The following is a 21,368-nucleotide window of genomic DNA, read 5'->3' on the forward strand; positions in this document are numbered from 1 at the left end:
CCTTCATCTACAGAAAGAGAAACTGAGTCCCAGGGAAGTGAGGACACTTGCCCAAGGTCATTTAAGCTTGCCTAAAAGAAGGGAAATTTGAACCCAGGTCTTCTGACTCTTGTCTTCCAGAATACACCAGTTGGTTTAAATAACATTGACAGTCTTTATTTTTCCCCTTTTTATTATTTGTTTTTGTAATAGAAACCTACTACACAGCTTGAAGCAAAATGGTGGAGTAGAAATAGCGCTATCAATCCGTCAGAGAGTCCTGAATGAATTCATCTATGTATGTGTCAGGGTGGCCATCCTTTGGTAGCCAATCATCATATATCAATTCCGAGGACAACTTGTGACCACCCACCCAATCAGAGACAGCTTAGAAACATCATTAGATTTTTTCGTGGGCTTCTTTGTGTGTTGCTATTTCTCTTGGGGGTGCCTGTGCAAGCCTTCTTCTGCCTCCGTAATACAAATGACTGATGTTTTTTACAGAATTTTAAGTTTTACAAGATACCTTGCATGCTTTATTTTTCTTCTTTGATCCTCAGCAGCCCAACACAGTCAGGACAATATGTATGAATGAGGGAAAGGTTTCAGAGTCTTGGCTGTGGTTCATACAGCTCATGGAGATAAGAGAGGAATTTAAACTAAGACCGATCTCATTTCCTAGTCTGAACAATAAGCGTTTATTATCAATTACTATGTACCCAGGAAGCATCCCAAGTCCTAGGAATACCAATGTAAGCAGGAGTAAGAGGAGGCCCTGACCTCAAGAAGCTTTCTTTCTAATAGGAGAAAACAACATAACAAGAAGGTGAAAGTGGGGAGATGAGTGGGGAAAAGCTACCCAAGTAGCTACACCTTGTTAAATTGTCAGAATCATATCTAAGAGAGGAGCAAGCCATGACCGACCTGGGTCTTGTTCCCAGAAGGGAGACCCCCTGAAAGGACTCATCAGTGTCAGAAAGAGGTTGGCTGTGGTAGGCTGAGAAGACCCCAAGTGCTGAGGAAAGTTCGAGGGTTCAATGTCCACTCCATAGGACCACACTACCTCTCATCTCAAAAACCTATATGATCAAAAGAATAAGTAATCTAATGTGCATTTCCCATGGCTGGAAATCTCTCCATCTTTCCTCCATATGGTTTTCACCAACCATGAGCCTCCATTGTCCCTTAGAGTTTCCATAGTTCGATTCTTCCAAGACAGAGTCATTCAACAAATAGCACCCACGTAGCTCATGACCCAGGGTTGTTTGGGATCATTAGGAATGTTGGAAAACTCTCCTAGAGCCTTCTCCTACTTAGCTCTAGACCCAGCTTACTATCCAAAAAAAGAAAAAAAGGGATCTGCCTTCTCTAAGTTTAAGTTACATACTATGAGGATCAAATGTTAAAGGTGAAGGACCATGGGTTAGTGTGAAGAAAGCTGGATATGTAGTTAGATTTGGATCTGAATTTGAATTGTGACCCTAAAGCTTACTACACATGGAACTTCAGGAAGCAGGACAGATGGACAAAAATAGAGGCAAAGAGATAGAGACAGAAACAAACAAACAGAAAAGACAGAGACAGAATTTATTCTGTTTATTCCAGTTTATTCTGTCTCATCTTTATCTGCCCAGATTCTACGTATCTTTACACATAGTAGGCACTTAATAAGTGGTAGTTGGAGTGGGCTGTTGGAGGAAGGTGATATTTAAAAGGAAATTGGGTGTTGAAGCCATAATGACATCTGCCTTGCAGGAAAGTGTGAGTGGTTGGATTTTATTCTCTAGGACTTAGAGTCATTATTCACGGTGTGATCACCAGGAATTTGATTTGTGCAGTTTCCCTAGGCTCCTGCATTTCAGCCTGGAAGGGGCTTTAGAAGTCACCAAATCAAACCCCCTCCTTTTAAAGAGAGGGATACTTGGGCACAGAAAAGCTAAGTGATTTATTCAAGATGACATAGGTAATAAAAGTCAGGCCCAGGATTTGAATTCAGGTCATTTGATTTCAAATCTAGTGATCTTTCCTCTACAGCACAGTACCTCCTCCCCTAACCATCCGTCCACCTGGCAAAGTGCTTTCTTTTTTAGCAGAAGAATTAGACAAATTATACTCTCGGTGTCTCCATCAATATTAATTAGGTTTCATTTGTAAAAGAGGGGCAGCTTGGTAGTAGTGGATGGAGAGCTGCCCTCAGCATCCAGTAGACCTGAGTTCAAGTCTTGCCTATGACACATACTAGCTCTGTGACCCTGGGCAAGTCACTTAAACTCAGTGCTTTAGGCAACTCTCTAGGACTCAGTTACAGAGAAGGTATCAACCTCCATTAAGAGATGAAATTTCCTCTTCTGAACAGGCCCTATGCAAATGAAAACACATGTTATAATCTTCATTTGTAAAATAATTTGAAATAAAACAATTCATCCTGAAATGCTTTCGAATAAAGACACATTGCAACATGATCTAAATAGGGACGAATTAATAAATGATCATATTAAAGGAAGAAGCTCCTTAAAGTAAAAAAGTACATTAAATTATAATTTTACTACTATCATTTCATTCAAAGATATTTAAAAATGTTTTGATTCTATAAAATTTATCTTGAGAGAGAAATAATGTTCTTAAAGACCATTTCTTATACATGTTTAAAAAACTTAAAAACATCCATGACCAATGCTATACATCAGAAAATTGTGTTACCTGTCCCTGATAAATGTGTCAGACTGAAATTACTGAGGTTGTTGTATGCCTTCTATTAACATTGTTTGCCTGACAGCTAGGATCTGATCAAGAAGTTGTAGGACAGATGATATCTATATAAAGCATTTTACATAAATTATCTCCTTTTGAACCTCATTACAAGCCTATGAAATTAGTATTACTGGTGTTATTATACCATTTTACAGATAAGGAGGCTGAGGCTGAGTGACTTTTCCATGGTCATAGAGCCAAAGAAGATTGGAATTAGTGCATTTTTACTCTGGGGTGTTTTTCCTCTTATTTATTGGAAATTATTAATAGTGTTTTAATACTACAGTAAGTAGAGTGATATATAGTTCTGTCATGCACGTCTCTTGAAAGCAGAATATAACATGTAACTACTTTTATTTATGTACACATTTAGTGGTGATATTCAACTCTTCAACACTGTTATTATTCTTGGTTAAGAATTTAACAAGATTGCAAAAGTAACTACCAACATATTTATTATAACCTAGGTTAATATCTTTGAAGGGAAGTAATTTTTTCCCTCTTTTTTTTTTTTTTCCTTTCAGGGCTTAACTCCCAGTTGTCTTACAGCATTACCTCAGGGGACAGCCTTGGTCAGTTCACTGTTGACAAGAATGGTATTCTAAAAATCAGGCAGACTTTGGACCGGGAAAGTCAGTCCTTCTATAACCTGGTTATTCAGGTCCATGATATGCCCCTCCCTCCAGCCTCTAGCTATACCAGCACTGCTCAAGTGTCTATCATTCTATTGGATGTCAATGATAATGCCCCGACTTTTATTTCCCCAAAACTGACCTACGTTCCAGAAAACACCCCCACCGATACTGTCATATTCAAAGCTCAAGCAACTGACCGAGACAGTGGCCCTAACAGCTATATTGAATACACTCTACTGAACCCTTTGGGAAACAGATTCAGTATCGGGACCATTGATGGAGAAGTCAGACTCACTGGGGAGCTAGACAGGGAAGATGTGGCCAATTACACTCTCACAATAGTAGCAACTGACAAAGGGCAACCACCTCTCTCTTCATCTACGGAAGTGGCAGTCGTCGTCCTTGATATCAATGACAACAATCCTGTTTTTGCACAGGCCCTTTATAAAGTAGAAATTAATGAAAACACATTGACTGGGACTGACATAGTACAAGTCTATGCTGCTGATGGAGATGAAGGTGCTAATGGACAGGTTCGCTATTCCCTCCTCAGGGGAAATGAAAACCAGGAGTTTAGAATTGACTCAGTGACAGGGATCCTCTCGGTAGCTAAGCCTTTGGATCGAGAAAAGAAACCAACATACTCGTTAACTGTTCAGTCAGCAGACCGGGGCAGCAGCCCCAGGACGGACACCACCACAGTGGACATTATTCTCTTAGATATCAATGATTTTGTTCCTGTATTTGAGCTGTCACCATATTCCATCAATGTGCCCGAGAATCTAGGAATGCTGCCAAAGACCATTCTTCAGGTCAGTATGCTGAAATAAGGCAATTATGGTTATTTTTGTTTTAAGGCATTTTTTTTTCTCTCAAGTCTATTGTGCCCTGCATGGTTAGCAAAGGCTTTTAAAAAGCCCAGTTACTGGGGAGGCAGCTGATGGTTCTCTTGATCTCAGGAGTTCTGAACTAAAACAGACTAAGCTGATTGGGTGTCTAAGCTAAGTTTGACATTAATATGGTGAGCCCCTAAGAGTAGGGGTTACCAGGTTGCCTAAGGATGGGTGAACTGGCTTGGTTAGAAAATGGAACAAGTGAAATCTCTCATGTCAAATTGTGGGGAGACTGAGTCATGAGTAGTTACACTTCCATCCTATGTAAGATAGAAAGAATCAGTCTTTTAAAAATGTCTATTTAAAAATCCCATGTTATTTTCTCTTCTTCCCCCCCATATATATGTGTGTGTATGTGTGTGTGTGTGTGTGTGTGTGTGTGTATATACACATCTATCTATCTATCTATCTATCTATCTATGCACACATATATACACGTATGTGTATATGTATATATATATAATAATCCGTATCCACATGTTTCTCTAACTGTATGTTTCTGAAAATGACAGATAACTTTAAATTGCACGAAATTCAATTTAAACTAAACAAATACAATTTAACAGATATAATAAGCACTTACATTGTACAATAAACCATGCTAGGCACTTTGTATACAAAGCCAAAGAGAAAATAATTCCTGCCTTCAAGGGATGTATATTCTACTAGAAAATGCCTAGCACTTTTGTTTGCACTTTTCGATAAGGCATGAGCTCCAACCACGAATTGTTCGATTTTCAGCATGAGCATTTACAGGTCAGAAATTGGCCACTGGTACAAACCAGGACTTGATTCATTGTATTGCTGATTGTATAGATTTTTGTACAATAATAATTTAGAGTAAACTTAAAAGAATGTGTATGCACCTTTCCCCCAGAGAGTTCTGTTGTTAGGGGAACACTGGGGAGTACCTGGAAGTGAGTAAGTTAGTACACTTTGTTCTGTGGAGTTTCAACCAGACAGGGAAGCAGATGCAAAAGTCTCTGCCCTCTCTAAAGGAAGGTGTTGGGAGGAGTTTGGTACTGTGCCCTCCTCCAGCCGTTCAAGTCAGAGGGTAGAGGAGGCTGAAGAAGGCAGTGTCAGTCAAGGCTTGAGTTAGCAGCACTTTGGTGAGTTTGGAAGAGATGAGGTGTCCTGAGAGAGACAGCTTGTTCTGTGGAGTTGAAACTACAGCAGATGCAAAGTGGAATACTGCTCCCTAAACATAGTTTGAGCTCAGCTGAAAGGCAGAAGGAGGCTCCTACAATGAAGTAGTCACCAGCCTGGTAACTGGAGACAAACAAACAAAAACCAAACAAAAGCGTTTTATTTACATCCATTATCTCGTTTGATCCTAACAACTCCTCTGGTTACAATATTTGTTGTTTGTTTGTTTTCTCATTCAGGCGAGATCCCTGCATTATCTATTATAACATTGCTTTCCTCTCAACTTCCTTTCCCCAGACCGCTCCTCCTCCTCTCACTATCAGCTGTCTTACCTGTTGCTGCTTCTTGCAGGTTGTAGCTAGAGATGATGACCAAGGCTCCAACAGCAAACTGACATACACACTTATTGGTGGGAATGAAGATAACGCCTTCATTCTGTCAGCCAGTGGGGAACTCAAAGTCATACAGAGCCTGGATAGAGAAACGAAGGAGAAATGTGTCTTGTTGATTACAGCGACTGATTCAGGTGAGTGGATGAGGCTAAAACGCATTTCCAGATTTACCTGCCTAATTCCAAGAACTCATTTATATGCAATAGACATACAGCAAATCTATTCCTTTTACAATTTTTACTAGATCACTGATGATCAAAATGAATTAGTTTTAATTATAGCAAATGCAGCTAATAGCTTTTTTTTTCTTTTGATCAAAATCTATTTAGGGAAAATAATATTCTGGCCAGAAACAGTTTGGAGGTTCTAGACTTTGGTTGATGATACCAAAGGACCCATGTTCAAATCCAGCTCAGCTGGCTAGTACCTTGGCCAGAACATTTAACCTCACCAGGTCTTATCTATAAATAAGGCAGTTGGAAAAAAAAATGACCTGAAAGTTCTCTCCTGATTTGTAACTGTGATCACTAAAGGGCAGAAGTGAGTTTTTGTCATAATGACTCCTTCGTTGCCTTTCAGTCTGAACTGAAATTTTTCCCATGATGCAACATGTAGCAGAAGCCAAGAGATCTGGGTTTGAATCCTGTTTCCAAAATTATTATATGGGTGATTAATTCCTGGACAAGTAACATCTGTAAATCAATCTCTCTCTCTTTGTGTGTCTCTGTCTCTGTCTATCTTTCTCCGTAAAAGTGGTATAATAATACTTAATAGTACAAGTCTTATGAGATTTTTTTGTTTTGTTTTGTACATTCTGATACAGTATATAAAATCAATTTATTAATATAATCAGCCCAAACTAAATTAAAGAATAATTGGGAGATATTTAACAAAATAAATAAAAATACAATAAAACATAATGGTACCGTGTGTTTTTTTTTTCTTTTTGGTGAGGCAATTGGGGTTAAGTGACTTGCCCAGAGTCACACAGCCAGTGCGTGTTATGTGTCTCAGGCCGGATATGAACTCAGGTCCTCCTGACTCCAGAACCAGTGATCTATACACTGCACCACCTAGCTGCCCCCCTACCATGTGGTCTTCTAAGTCAATATGTGGTCTTCAGGGACACTTATGCATGGTTTAGTGGCTCCCATTTCTATTTGGGTTTGACAAGACTGGCTTAGCCTCCTTGCATCTCGGTTTTCTCACCTGCAAAATGGGGATAATAATAACATCTGTCTTTGAAGGGTTGTTATCAAACTGTAAATTGTCAAATTAAGCACATGTCAAGTGCTTTGCAGGCCTTAAGGGTGAGCTCATACTTGGAAGGGCCCGTAGGCATCACCAGACTGCCACAGGCATCCGTTGAACACACATACACACACACACACACACACACACACACTCACACAAAATATCTGCTCTTGCTATTACATGGAGAGTTCTCCTGTAGCTCTTTCAGCTAAATCATTCTGAGAGTCCTCAGGTAATTTTCTGCTATATTAAAAGTTTTCTATCTTTTTTTCCTATGTAGTAACACGAACTAATTTTCCTTTCAACCTGTTTAAATTTGAAATGTTAATATTAGGAAACCTAAAATGACATTCCAGAAGCTTATACATTTTTCCAGGTCTTGAGGAAATGGTTCAGTTGGCCCTTTGCTCTGTAAACATTCTGGGCCTGAAGAAAAAAGTGACTGTCTTCTTCCCAGGGCTGGTGTGCTGCTTTCCCTGTGGGCAGTGGTACTTGGAGGATGGGGATGTGCTTTAACAACACTTGTTGGTGTGATTCAGCATTTCCATTTTTAAAGTAATTTCAGAGACCGCTAAGGATTAACAATGAATATTCCACCAGCAAGCAGCCAACACTGCTGTTTTCTCCTGAAGGAGCCTGTTCTGAGTCCAGGAGAACTCGCTTATGGCCTTGTTAAGAATATCACTCAGTATTCCATGCTCTTCATATGTGGCTATTATTTCCCCTGCAGAGGCAGATTGGGAAGCTTGACCCTTCCGGGTCCAGGTGCTAGGATATAGTCATAGTCACCCATAGAGGAAGGTAGATCTAAAGTTAGAGCTGGGAGGAACCCGAGAAGAGCATCTAGTCCAGTCTGTTCATATTATAAATGGGAACTGAACACCCAGAGAGGTTGTGACCTGCCCAAGGTCACACAACACACACCCGGTAAACATCAGATGCAAGATCTAATCCCAGGTTCTCTGACTCCAGAGCCAGTGTTTTTTTTTTCCTTCCTTCCTTCCTTCCTTCCTTCCTTCCTTCCTTCCTTCCTTCCTTCCTTCCTTCCTTCCTTCCTTCCTTCCTTCCTTCCTTCCTTCCTTCCTTCCTTCCTTCCTTCCTTCCTTCCTTCCTTCCTTCCTTCCTCCCTCCCTCCCTTCCTTCTTTCCTCTCTCCCTTCCTTAACAACAACAACAAAACAATTTAAATTAGCATTTCCATATATGAGTCACAATTGACCAGAACCTCCCCTACATAGAACAGAACAGTAAAAGAGGATCTTACACTGAGTAATACGGTCAACATGTAACTTTCAAAGCTATCGTTCTTGTCTGTGACTATTTCTGACTTTGTTTCCTGTGTTCTTCTTTGCATAAAAAAAGACTTTTCTTTTTTTTCTTTTTTTCCCTTTTCTAGATGCAATCCTATCTCTAGTGTACTCTCAGAAAAGAACACTGGGGAGAAGGGAAGGAGAAAATACCTTGGAAATAAACAAGCTTAGTAAAAATAAAACAAATTCCCACATCAGTCATATCTGGGGGAGGGGGTAAGAAAAAAAGAAAGCTCTTGCATTCATTCTGCATGCAAGGATGAGATAGTGAGAAACATAGCAGCCAATTGCTTTGCAGATTGCATCCCAAGCTATGGTTTGTAATCTCTTAGCAATTTAATTCAACTGATTACAGTCCATCAAATATTTACTAAGAGCAGACATTTCTATAGCGCTTTAAATTATGTAAAGCATTGTACATGTATTAATTAACCTATTTGAGCTCATCATCTTTTCCCCAAGCCCTCTCTTCTTCCTATTAGTGTAGAGGCCATTACCATCCTCATAGCCACCTATATTCACAAACCCCAGTGTCATCCTCAATACCTCACTCTCTCTACCTCCCTATACGCAATCCCCATTTGCCAAGTCCTATTGATATTACCATATGACATCTTTCCTATACACCCCTTCTCTCCTCTGACATCATCATCACCTTGCTGGATCATCTATCTGCCTGAAGTCTGTCCTCATTCTTTCCTTTTTCCTCTTAGCTATCACAGTGAACTTCCTGGAATAAAGGTCTATGCATGCCATTCCCCCACTCAATAAACTCCAGTGGTTCCAGATAAAACATAAAACCCTATCAATGGGAAGTGCTGGACCTGAAGTCAGGAAGACAATTTCAAATCCTCCTTTAATGCTTATTAGCTGTGTGACTGTAGACAAATTACTTAATCCCTGTCTACCTCAGTTTACTCATCTGTAAAATACGGATAATAACAGCACCTACATTTCAGGGTTGTTGTGAGAATCAAATGGTATAATATTTACAGAGCACTTTGCAAATCTCCAAATGCTTTTTAAATACTAGGTATTATTAAAAGAAGGAGAGCTTTGTCTTCTACCAAGTGTAACCTTTCTTTAAAGATTTAATAAATTTTGATTACAATGCTCTCAAAACAAAGAGCCAGAATTTTCCCCCCATGGTGACTATGAAACTAAATATGTGAAGCAATAGAAATTCCAATAACCCACTAATTAGGACATGGAATGTATTGTGTTCAGTTATTTGGTCTTTTGTGATTATAGGAAAGGAGGTAGGACTTTTTCTTTGGTGACATAAGCCTGAATGTAAGGGGCAGAAAAAATGCCAATTATGGCAGGATCAGGCATGAAATCAGCTGTATTCAATTTATTACTGCAATCTTTTACTAATTAGTGGTCTCGTATAATTGACATCCATGGAGAGAAATGGGAGCTCAGTTGTGACTCTGCTCATGGGCCCTGAAGCACTTGATCTCGCTCAATTGAGATAGTATAGCCATAGCCCATGGAAGTATGATGATGACAAAAATTAAATCTTCTCATGGCTGCTGCTGTACCTTCATGCAGCCCAGAACTAAAATTGTTAGGAGAGTTAAAACGCCAACATTTTCTCCAGAAAAAAAAATATTCAAAATGTTAAAGGATTTCATAATAATAAAGAAAAAAAAGTAACAAAAATGCTGCCCTTCCATATCTCTGTCATATTGTTGGAGTTTTCATCTCTAGCTCTCTAGCAGATAGGAATTTAAAAAAGTGTCTTTCTAAAGGAATTGATTTAAAATTGGTATAGCTGTGCACAAACAAGAATGATCTGTGGATGCAACAGTGGGACTGTGAAAGGTTGTTTGCAGGTGGCTCAAATCTCCCCAGGGGTTGTGCGGGTCATGTGGCTCTGTGAGGTTAGACATTTAGCTTCCCTTCCCAATGATTGTAAATTAATGTGAAACAGGTATTTTTCTCTTATTAATTCAAAGACCCGCATGACTGATGACGACTATTGCCTCTACTGATAACCATCACCTCTCTGTGCCTTAGAAGGTGGTCATCAACACTTGTGAAAGCTGAAAAATATCTACTTCTGTATCCTACTTAACCAGGTTGGTCCTCAGGTGATGGGCACAGATCATTTCAGCTTTCAAGGACCTAACAATATGCTCCACTGGCATATTATTGCAGTCTGAGGTCACACCTCCACCAAAAAGGAAGAGGCTTCTTTCAAGTGGAGAGAATAGAGAACCGTAAAGGATAGACTCCTTGATGATGAAAATGTGTTGTATATGTTTGTGTTTATTAGTCTGAGCTTCTGCTTCGTCAGTGGAGGAATTCCCCATGTAGAAACTTTCTTGAGTGTCCCAAATAACTTTACCTTTCTCTGGGCCTCAGTTTCCTTACCTGTAAAATGGGGTGATTGGCTTTGATAGCCTTTAAAGTATTTTCTGGTTCTAACTCTATATTCCTATGAATATGTATGTCTGGCACGTGTATCTACCACATCATGGGAGGGGAGGGGAGACTTGATTTGGACATGTAAAGAGATCAATTTGTTTAGGATAGGGACATATGGGATATTAATTCTTACAGGAATGAGGAAATGGTTGGCACATGAGACTTGAAGCACAGAGAGGACTGAAGAAAAAGACAAATAAGAATACATTGTCGGGAACATTAGATTTCACAGACCTATGGCCATTGAAAAATGGGAATATTAAAGATTACACATATTTCTAAAATCCTTGTTACACATATATATGTAATATATATGCATACATATCACATGCATATATGTTAATGTTATACATGTATAATTAATTAAGTTAATATAATATATAATTAATATATAAGTTAATATAATATACAATTAATTATAATGTCATATATAATATAGCATCATGTATTATATAATATAATTAATTGTATATTATAATATATAATATAATTATATTATAATATAGGATATAATTAATATAGAAGTTAATATAATATACAATTAATTATATGTATAATATATGTTATATATAATATAATATCATGTATTATATATGATATATAATTAATTATATATTACAAAATGTAATATAATTATAATATATGATATAATTAATATAGAAGTTAATATAATATGTAATATATTAATTATAATTATATAAGTTAATGTGCTAGCCCCAAAAAGAACCATAATCAAATGTATGGAATCAGAAATAATAGTCATATTATTTGAAGACAAATACAATCAATGCAATCAAATATAATAATTTATTTATATAACATTTATTATATAACATTACCAATGATTAACTACTAATTAATAATATTACTTATATATTCATAATATTATAAATATAGACTAACATTAAAATAGTAAAGAAAAAAGGGAATTTGAGTAAAAGACGCAAACCAAAATGGTGAAAAAATTATGACCACATTAAGGAGTGAATCACAGAGCAAATCATAGAAATAATAATCACATGAAAAATAATGATCATATTGAAATTTATAGGATGCAGCTAAAGCTTCCTCAGAGGAAAATGTGTATCTTTGAGTGTTTATAATCTGAACAGAAAAAGATGAGTTGTGAAGTTAGTATGCAATGAAAAATCCTAAAGGCTTCAAGCCCAACCCTCTTTCCACTATTTCTTACAACCTACAGAATTTACAGTAAATTCTATCAAGTCCCCAGCCCCATCCTTGCACACTACCTCTGAGGGATCAATGATTGGCCAGTTTTTCATGGTTCTACCTCCAATGTTGAGCTCCTAGGCTCCTAGATTTAGAGTGAAAAGATACTTTAGGGGTCATTGTGGTGCAGAAATTTTTAAGTGACTGTGTGTGTGTGTGTGTTTGTGTGTGTGTGTGTGTTAGACCCCTTTGACAGTCTGCTAAAGTACAAAGTGTCTGGTGGGATGGACTCAGTGGGATGTGCTGGAAGGCAGTGACCCTTTAAAGCATTTTATAATCTTGATTTAATTTTGAGTACTTAAGGGAAAAAAGTGTTTTGCCACATTCCCCTCTCTTCTCTTGGATTTTAGTTGCTTTCTCTCTATAAATGATTTCTCTAAATAAGTAGCCTCTTGATCTCACTTTTCTATCCTCTGTTTTATTGTCCATTTTACTCTAATTGAATTCATTATTGCCACATTCAGCAGGGAAATGAAAAGGGAGTTAATGCTCTTGAGAATACTTATTTATCCTTTGGCCAGCAATCCTAGGGAAAGCATCTTTCAAGACAATTGATGTAGCAAAAGGATTCTTGATACCTTGGGTTTCTAAGTCAAATGGTCACTTTTCATCATCACCATTCTGCAATTATCAAATTCTAATATTTTTGTGTGTTGGAATTTAACCTGAAATGAAATGGTGTAGATGGCTTGCAATCAGTTTTGAATATCACATTTTAGGGAGAGGAGGGAGTGGCCAATTCATTGAAATATCTGACTGAATTTATTCAAAATGGATTAGCATTAATCAGGAAAACTCCATGAGATATTGTTATTTGCTTTTAACTTTCTTGTGCATATTCCACCTTCTAGCATGTGGCAGCATTGAATTTGAATGTGAGCATTGAACTTGGAGTCAGAAAAACCTGTGCTTGTATCCCCCTTCAGATGCTAGGATCCTGAGTGAATCATTTCACCTCTCTGGCTTCAATTTCCTCATTTATAAATGAGCAGCTAGGTGGCACAGTGGATAGAGTGCCAAGCCTGGAGTCAGGAAGACCTAGCCTCAGACACATACCAACTGCGTGACCCTGGGAAAGTCATTCAATTCTGTTTGCCTCAGTTTCCTCATCTGTAAAAATGAGCTGGAGAAGGAAATGGCAAACCACTCCAGTATCTTGGCAAAAAAGCACCAGATGGGGTCACAAAGAGTTGGACACGATTAAAATGACTGAACAAAATGAGCAAGTTGACTCAGTGGCCTCCAAGGCCTGTTTCAGGTCTAAATCTGTGGACCTATGAAATGAGACATAATGTTAAATAGGCATATTTTCCTAGTTGTTTTTTTTTTCCTGAGAAATAATAAAAGTTTCCAGTCATGAGGTAAACTCTTGCTTAAATAGCATATAGCACCTTATAAAGTCATTGTTTGCAAGTTAATTTTGCAGTTCAACCACTACAATTTTAGGAAGTTTAACTACAAGAGTAAGACCCATAAAACAAGGCCATATGGCAAACACTAGGTATTGGCAGTGGTGGTGGTGGTGGTAGAGTGCGTGCATGCATGCGTGCGTGTGTGTGTGTGTGTGTGTGTGTAATTGGAAAGGTGAATAGGCTTTTAAGAAAGTAATTCAACAAAAAGAGAATTATTTAATGAGAATATCAGGCTAACTCAAATTTAGAATGAGACAGATGTTCTGGAATCATATACTTTTGTAACTGGAAGAGATTTGAGAGGCCATCTAGGCAATTGCCCCTCAGGTATTAGTGACTTGGCCAAAAGCTCCCACAGCTAGTTGAATGGCAGAGGCAAGATGAAAGTCCAGGTCTTTGAATTCCCAACCTGGGGCTGTTGCCACCGTATCTTTTGTGGACACCATATCCTCCAGGGTCTAGGATGCCTCCTTTCTCTACATGGCATGAATTTGAAAGGAATAATAATTTAAAAAAGTAACTTTCCGTATTTCACATGTGGCAGTGAGCATTTGAGAGGCAGTTTGGCATACTGCCTAAGAAGACTTTTTCTTTGACACATCCTAGCCATGTGAGCACACATGCAAGCCATTTAGCCTCTTGCTGGGCCCCAGACAGCTCTCTCTTAGACTCTATGTTAGAGATAAATTGCCATTCTGCAGTAGTGGAGATAGTTTTAAGTTGGGAGATGCCCACATCGATGAAATCACTGGTTCAGAACCACATCTCACTCCACCCTCAACCCCTATGCAAAAGAAAAAAAATAAACATTGCATTTGCCTCCTTTAACCCAATAAGTAAATGTTGGAGCAAAGATTTTTGTGAATGAAACTAAAATTAGGAGAGTTTGGATTTTATAGTCAGATTTATTCTAAAGCATACTGAAAGTAAATGAAACTCTAGATACTCTAAATGTTAAGTAACTAGGGATATGAGTTGTATTAAATTAATGTTTGTAGGCACAAGACAGCCCGGGAAGCTGTCCATCCTTCAACAAGACACTTGTTAGGTATGTAAATAACATGAAGGATTCCATGACCAATCTGGCCATGGAAAGAGTTTTGCTTGCCCCTCTTTTCTACCCTCCTCATCTCACATTCCCCAACACATTTTTTCCACTATCTTCTTCTCCCCTTTCTCTCATGAAGAGGTGGCCTATTTCCTTGACAAGGCAAACCTCTCTTCATGCAAGCTTGGTCCTCTCCCATCTTCTTCAGCAGATTGCCTCCACTCTTAGTTCTATTTTCTCTCATCTCCTGTCCCTCCCTGTCATTTGATGCTTCCCTGCTCCCTGTAAACATGGTTATTTCTCCTTTAATCCCACTGTCCCCAATCCCTGTCACCCTGTATTCCTTCTTCCCTTCTCAGCCGATTATACTTGAAATCTTCCCCTCTGCTCTCTTTTCTAAACACTTTATAATCTCCATTCTCACTGCAGAATTTGACTGAAACTCTTCTTTCCACAGTTACTAGTAAATCTCTTAATTTCCACAACTAATCACCTGTTCTTGGTTCTCCTGCTTCTTGACCTGTCTGTAATCCTTAACGTTGAAGGTTACCTCCGATTCCTGGATACTGTCTCATCTCTTGGTTTTGTTTTTGATTTTGGTGGCTATCAGGGTATGTGACTTGCAGGGTCACACAGTTAACATAAGTTACTGAAACCGTATTTGAACTTAGGTCCTCCTGACTCCAGGGCTGGTGCTAGCCACTGCACCATCTGGCTACCCCACTCTTGGTTTAAGTAACTTTATTCTCTCCTGGTTCTTCACCTGTCCTATGTCTGACAATCTCTTCTCCTTTTCTCATCCTTCATTCAAGTCATACCTACAAAGATTGAGTATTCTCCAAGACTCTGTTCTTGGCCCTCTGCTCTTTTCACCCTATATTATCTTACTTGGTGATCCCATCAGCTTCCATGGACTCATTTGTTATAAGTATGCTGATGATGCCAAAGTCTATATATCTAACCATAGTCTCTCTCCTGAACTCCATTCTCATACCACCAATTGTTTCTTTAAACATCATGAACTTGATGTCCCAGAAGCATCTCAAACTCAACATGTCCAAAACAGAATACAATTTGTAACCCTTCCTCCAACTGTTCCTTAATCTGTTACCAAATTGTGTCATTTCTATCTACAACATTATTTGTATCTGTCTCTCTCTTTCCTTCCTTCCTTCCTTCCTTCCTTCCTTCCTTCCTTCCTTCCTTCCTTCCTTCCTTCCTTCCTTCCTTCCTTCCTTCCTTCCTTCCTTTCGCTAGGCAGTGGGGTTAAGTGACTTGCCCAGAGTCACATAGCTAGTAAGTGTCAAGTGTTTGGTCTGAGGCCGAATTTGAACTCGGGTCCTCCTGACTCCAGGGCCAGTGCTCTATCCACTGCACCACCTAGCTGCCCCGATATCTGTCCCTTTCACTCAACTTACTTAGCCACCACCTTACTCCAAGCCCTCATCATCTCTCACCTGTACTATTGTAGTAGCCCCCCAAATGATCACCCTGCCTCAAGTATCTTCCCCCTCTAAGCCATCCACTACGTAGACACTAAGAGCATTGTTTTCCTCTGAAATGCAGGTCTGATCATACTATTCTACTCAAGAAACTCCAGTGATTCTCTGTGACATTTGGGATCAAACATAAACTCCTCCTTGTAGCTTTTAAAGATCTTTACAAAGTGGTACAAATGTACATTTCTAGCCTTGCTGTACTATCCTTTCTACATTTTGTGATCCACTTGGAAGGGCCATGATGTTCTTCACACTTTATCTCTCATTTTTGCCCCTTGGCAAGGGCTATCCCCAAGGAATGCACTCACTCTTCACCCTTGCCTCTTAGAGTCCTTTAAAACTCAGTTCATGCCATTTAAATCCTTTACTGATCCTCCCTGCCATGGCTACTAATGTCCCCTCCAAAATCTTTGTATTGTATTAGTATGTGTTTGTATGTATATTTTGCCAGACACTCTGGACTCATTCTCCCAATTCCTACTCATACCAGCAAACCAGGTCCATGGTAATAAGCTAGCTACACCTCCCTTCAGTATTCTTACAATAACAGTGAGGAGTTTTGTTTTAAAATATTGTCAATCATAAGCACATCCCACCACACCCCCCAGTATGCTTCCCAATATCAAACCAGTTAGCATCTCCCTAATATCAGTGAACTAGTTTACATTAAATACAATTCGTGGAAAATACTATACCTACTATACTTTTTTCTTTGATATTTATACTTTAAGAATACGTGGTTTCATCCATGGGTACTTTCTCCAGCAATACAGAAGACTGTCTAAATTAGTAGTCAATATAAGTTTCTGTAACTGAAAAAAAAATCAATTATTTTATAAGGTCATCTGCCCTCAGTTAGACTAGCCCTTGGACAACCATCACAGCATTCATTTCTAGTCACCCACATGTGAAGTCTTTCCAAGAACCCCTGGCATAACTGTCAAGAACCCAGGGTCACCTCCAAACCATGATGAAACACCCACTTTAGTTAAATAATAATAAAAAAAACAATAACACCAGGGCTCCCTCCAAAAACCGGCTAATTACATTTATGCACTTTATTTGTATAAAGCATTCACAGATTACATTATTTTAAATATCTATAAACATTTATGAGAAAAAATGTATTTCCCAAGGATCAAAAAGGTTGTGCCAGAAAGTCTCCGGGGTGTAAAGAATGACTCATTATCAATTTGGCAAGTATTAACAAGCTACTCAAAAACACTGTGGCACTTTACTATTGCCTCTATTAATTTTTGTAAAATGTTTGGCTCAGTTCCATATTCATGGCTTATTCATGTTATACAAATACATAAAATAGATTCAAATATTTGATTTCCCAGTGGGGAAAAATGCTCTGTTTAAACTATATAACCATACAATACTATCAAGAACAGTAGATATGTAACAACATGTTTTTTCATTTTTCTTTTCTTCTTTTTAATAGTATTTTATTTTTTTCCAATTACTTGCAAAGATAATTTTCAGCATTCAATTTTTTGAAAGGTTTGGAGTTCCAAAGTTTTCTCCCTCCTTCCTTCCCCCCCTCCTTAAAATGGCAAACAATCTGATAGAGGTTATACATGTGCAATCATGTAAAAGAAGTCATTTTTCAAGGAGATTATTTAAGCTCTTTGTGCTTCTGCCTAGACTTCATCATCTACTCAACAGAACTGAGCATTGCTTCCAAATTAAAGGAGGTGAACCAAATCATTTGACATACAAATAGATATTGTCATGTTATGTCATTCAACCAAAGTACTATTTGAACAGACTTTCTCCATTGTTATCAAAATGTCATTCGACTCAATGAGTAAAATCCTTAAGCTTTTAAATTAAATTAAAACAAATCCTTAGTCCAAAGACAAATAGAGACTGTCATCCATTGGTTGTATTGAACTGATGGATGAAATAGTCTCCTTGTACCCTATTGATCTTTAAAACAGATGATAATTGATTGGGAGAGTATAGTAACAAGGAAAAAAGAAGAAAAACAATCAGATATTACAAAAACCCCTGCATTATTAGAATAGTTATAGAGATATTAACACTTCCATGGAAAAAGAGGAGAAAGAGCATTGGTCAATCATCTTGGAGTACATGATAAACAGGTCAAGAATCTGTAAGAACTATGACCATTATTTGATGATATTCTGTCTGCTACCAAAAATCTTTCCACAGTTGTTTGGCCTGTTGCCATTGGGACATTAAGCAAATGACCAAGTTTCAGGGATTTTTAAAATGGAAATAGAGGGTTTGAAATGGTAATTCAGGAAAAGATCTTTGCCAGCAGAAACAGTATTTATTCTTAAGGACCTGAACCTTAGTGAACAATGTGGATCCCAGAAGGAAATGGTGGAGATAATGTACCATGAGTGCAGGCTCTAAAAACAAATAGTCCTAACCAAGGACCTAGAAAGATATGATCTGGAGGCTAGAATTCAATGTCAGAAGCTTGCTATCTCTTATGTATTGACAGATGACAAATTCCAGGAATTATAAATATAGAATTTAAGCAATAAACTGTATGAGAAGTGGACCAATACCCACTGTTGCCCACAATTGCCCTCAGATAACACTGACCCACAAAAATTTAAGAACATTTTCAATAGATGTTGCCATACCAACTACTTATAATCTCAAAATTACATGGAATGAAAAAGGTATCAAAATATAGAGACCTAGCAGAATAAATCAAAATCATGTGGAAACAAGATGAGGTCCAAGTTATCCCTGAAGCTTTGTCTGCTGTGGGAGTTGTACCACAGATGCTTTCAGTGAGCCTACAGAATATGCCTTACATCTTAATACTTTTATTCAATTACAAAAACCAGCTATTTTATCTGCCTGTGCAAATGTCTGTAGAACATTAAGTACATCTCACAGACACACACACACACACACACACACACACACACACACACACACACACACACACACACACAGAAAAGCAACTTGCCCTAGTATCCTTTTAACCCGTGTTCCATGGGAAAAGATAAGAACAAAATGAATGACAATAAGAACAACAATAGAAGTTCATGTTTGGTACTTTATTAAAAAGTGTTTTTTTTCCCCCCAACAAGATCCTGGGATCAATTCAGTAAAAAGTATTGCAATTACTATTTTGTAGAGGAAATTGAGTCTTATGCAGAGACTTGCCCTGAGTCTCTGGATCAGAGATTTAAGGCAGGGATTGGCAAACTACTTATTAACTGAAGGCCAAATCAGCTGAGATTTTTATAAGTATTTTATATTTTAAAATACAATAAAGCTGTATTTTAAAATGTAAAAAAAAATCCTTACTAATGGGCCATACAAAAATATGTGGTAGACTATATTGGGCCCATGGGCCATAACTTGCTGACCTCTTATTTAGAGTTAGAAGGGGACCTTGGAGAGCGACTCCTCCAATCACCTCATGGTATAGATGAAGGAACTGAGGTCCACAGCTCAAGCTCACTCAGGTAGTGAGTAGCAGGGCCAGTATATGAACCCAACTTCTCTCTGAATTGAACACGTTTCTTGGAGTCATATACCTGAATTAGTGAGGGTGATGTGACATATCCAGGTCTTTTAATTCCAAGTGCAACCATCTTCCAATGTAAAAATATATAAAATTGGACATTATATATATGTGTGTGTGTATATATATATACATATACATATATATACATATATATATACATATACATAATATATATATATATGTATATATGAGTGTGGGTGTTTATGTGTATGTGGGTGTGCATATGCACACTATGTATATGCATATATGTATCTGCATATGCATATATATACATATATTTTATATATATATATATATATATATACACACACACACCTATACAGACATATATACACCTGTGCATATACATATGTATATATAGGGGTGTGTGTGTGTGTATTTGTGTTTGCTCAGTTGCTTACTTTTCCTTATTCCTCTTTTAATGCTTGGCAGAAGAGTTGCTGAACTATTCTGTTGAAAATTTCAGGTCAACTTGATATACAAAGGGTCATCTCTATGACAGCCTTATCAGTAGATGAGGGGGAAATTTCACTCATTAGCATTTCTAATGAGGGACTTTGCACATCTGCCTGGAGCACCAGGGTCAACCTTGGCCTTGAGCAGAGAAAGGAAATTGAAGTTTAATGGAGAAGGGAGGTACTGATGCTTCTGCAAAGGTCCTCGCTAAAAGCTTTGCCAGGTAGTCATCATGCCCTGATTTACTGGGTACTGATGTGAAGACACATTTGTCTAATTGCTGCCTAGCATTTTCTTGTGTGGCATGGGGCCTCAAAGGACCAAAGCCTGTGGTAGGACAGCATATCAAATAGTTTTCATGCTGCACATGAGTATTGCTAGAAGAGAATTATTTACAGCATGGAGAAGAAGAATAGTACTCGTGATAGGCCTACTTTTTCTAAGCCTCAGTTTCCTCATTTGTAAAAGGAGGTGGCTGAATTCAATGGACTTTAAGGACCCTTCCACATCTAAATTTGTGATCCTATCCTTGCCTTTAGAGGATTCACTTTATAAAGTGTTGTTTGTGTGGACTTGAGTGATGTTTGCCTTAAATTTAGTGGTCCACCTTTGGAAAAATATATAAAAATATTTTGTAGCTTTGCATGAAGTCTAGTGAGTATACAAGACAAATCACTCCAAAGTTATGCCCAAGTCCCAGAATACAGTTCCAATCCCCCTGCCTCGAGCAGTTCAATACAGGCAGCTAACAGATGTGCATTCCTGGGTTATTCCCATTGAAATATTTATCTTGGATGAACATTTCATTCTTCAAATTGGTCCTTTGTTTCTTCCAGTTCCTGTTTATGATTTGACTTTATATTGCTACAGAGACTTCACCTCATACCTGTCACAGGTCTGAGTCAATGTTATTTTAATTCATATTTCTTTGGGTTATAGTAACTGGTATTTGGTACCTCCAAACATATTTAAAACTGAATTCTATTTGTATATTCAGGATATGAAAATGTGTTTGAGTGGTGTTGAAATTTAGTCTTCATTGGGAGAATGACTCGAGTATTCCCAGAATTAGTAACCCATGTAAGACCTAGAAGAATATGTAAGTACAATGGAAATAACCACTGGGTTATATAGCATGAATACTGTGGGAGGTAACATAAGTAGTGGATAGACACTGGACCAGAAGTCAGGAGAACCTGGGTTTGAATCTTAGGTCAGACATCCACTAGCTATATGATCCTGGGTAGGTTAAATTCCTTAACCTTTTACTGTACTTGTATTTGTAGGCAGCTAGGTGCACAGTAGATAGAAGACTGGATTTGGAGTCAGGGAGCCCTGAGTTTGAATACTGTCTTGGACACCAGCTGTGTGACCTTGGGTAGTTTCCTATCTGTAAAGTGAGGAT

At 38.1% G+C, this 21,368-nt stretch overlaps 1 protein-coding gene across 1 annotated transcript in view; it reads left to right on the forward strand.

Annotated features, from left to right (window-relative positions):
- Positions 1 to 21,368, forward strand: part of FAT4 (FAT atypical cadherin 4) — a 161,978-nt gene that overhangs the window by 123,698 nt on the left and 16,912 nt on the right. The window contains exons 5-6 of the mRNA XM_021008304.2: positions 3,255 to 4,177; positions 5,756 to 5,930. Of these exons, the coding sequence (XP_020863963.2) occupies positions 3,255 to 4,177; positions 5,756 to 5,930 (1,098 nt within the window). The remainder of the gene's footprint in view (positions 1 to 3,254; positions 4,178 to 5,755; positions 5,931 to 21,368) is intronic.

This window comes from Phascolarctos cinereus, unplaced genomic scaffold, assembly GCF_003287225.1.
Source record: "Phascolarctos cinereus isolate Bilbo 61053 unplaced genomic scaffold, phaCin_HiC Scaffold_9;HRSCAF=440, whole genome shotgun sequence".
In the NCBI taxonomy this organism is placed as follows: domain Eukaryota; kingdom Metazoa; phylum Chordata; class Mammalia; order Diprotodontia; family Phascolarctidae; genus Phascolarctos; species Phascolarctos cinereus.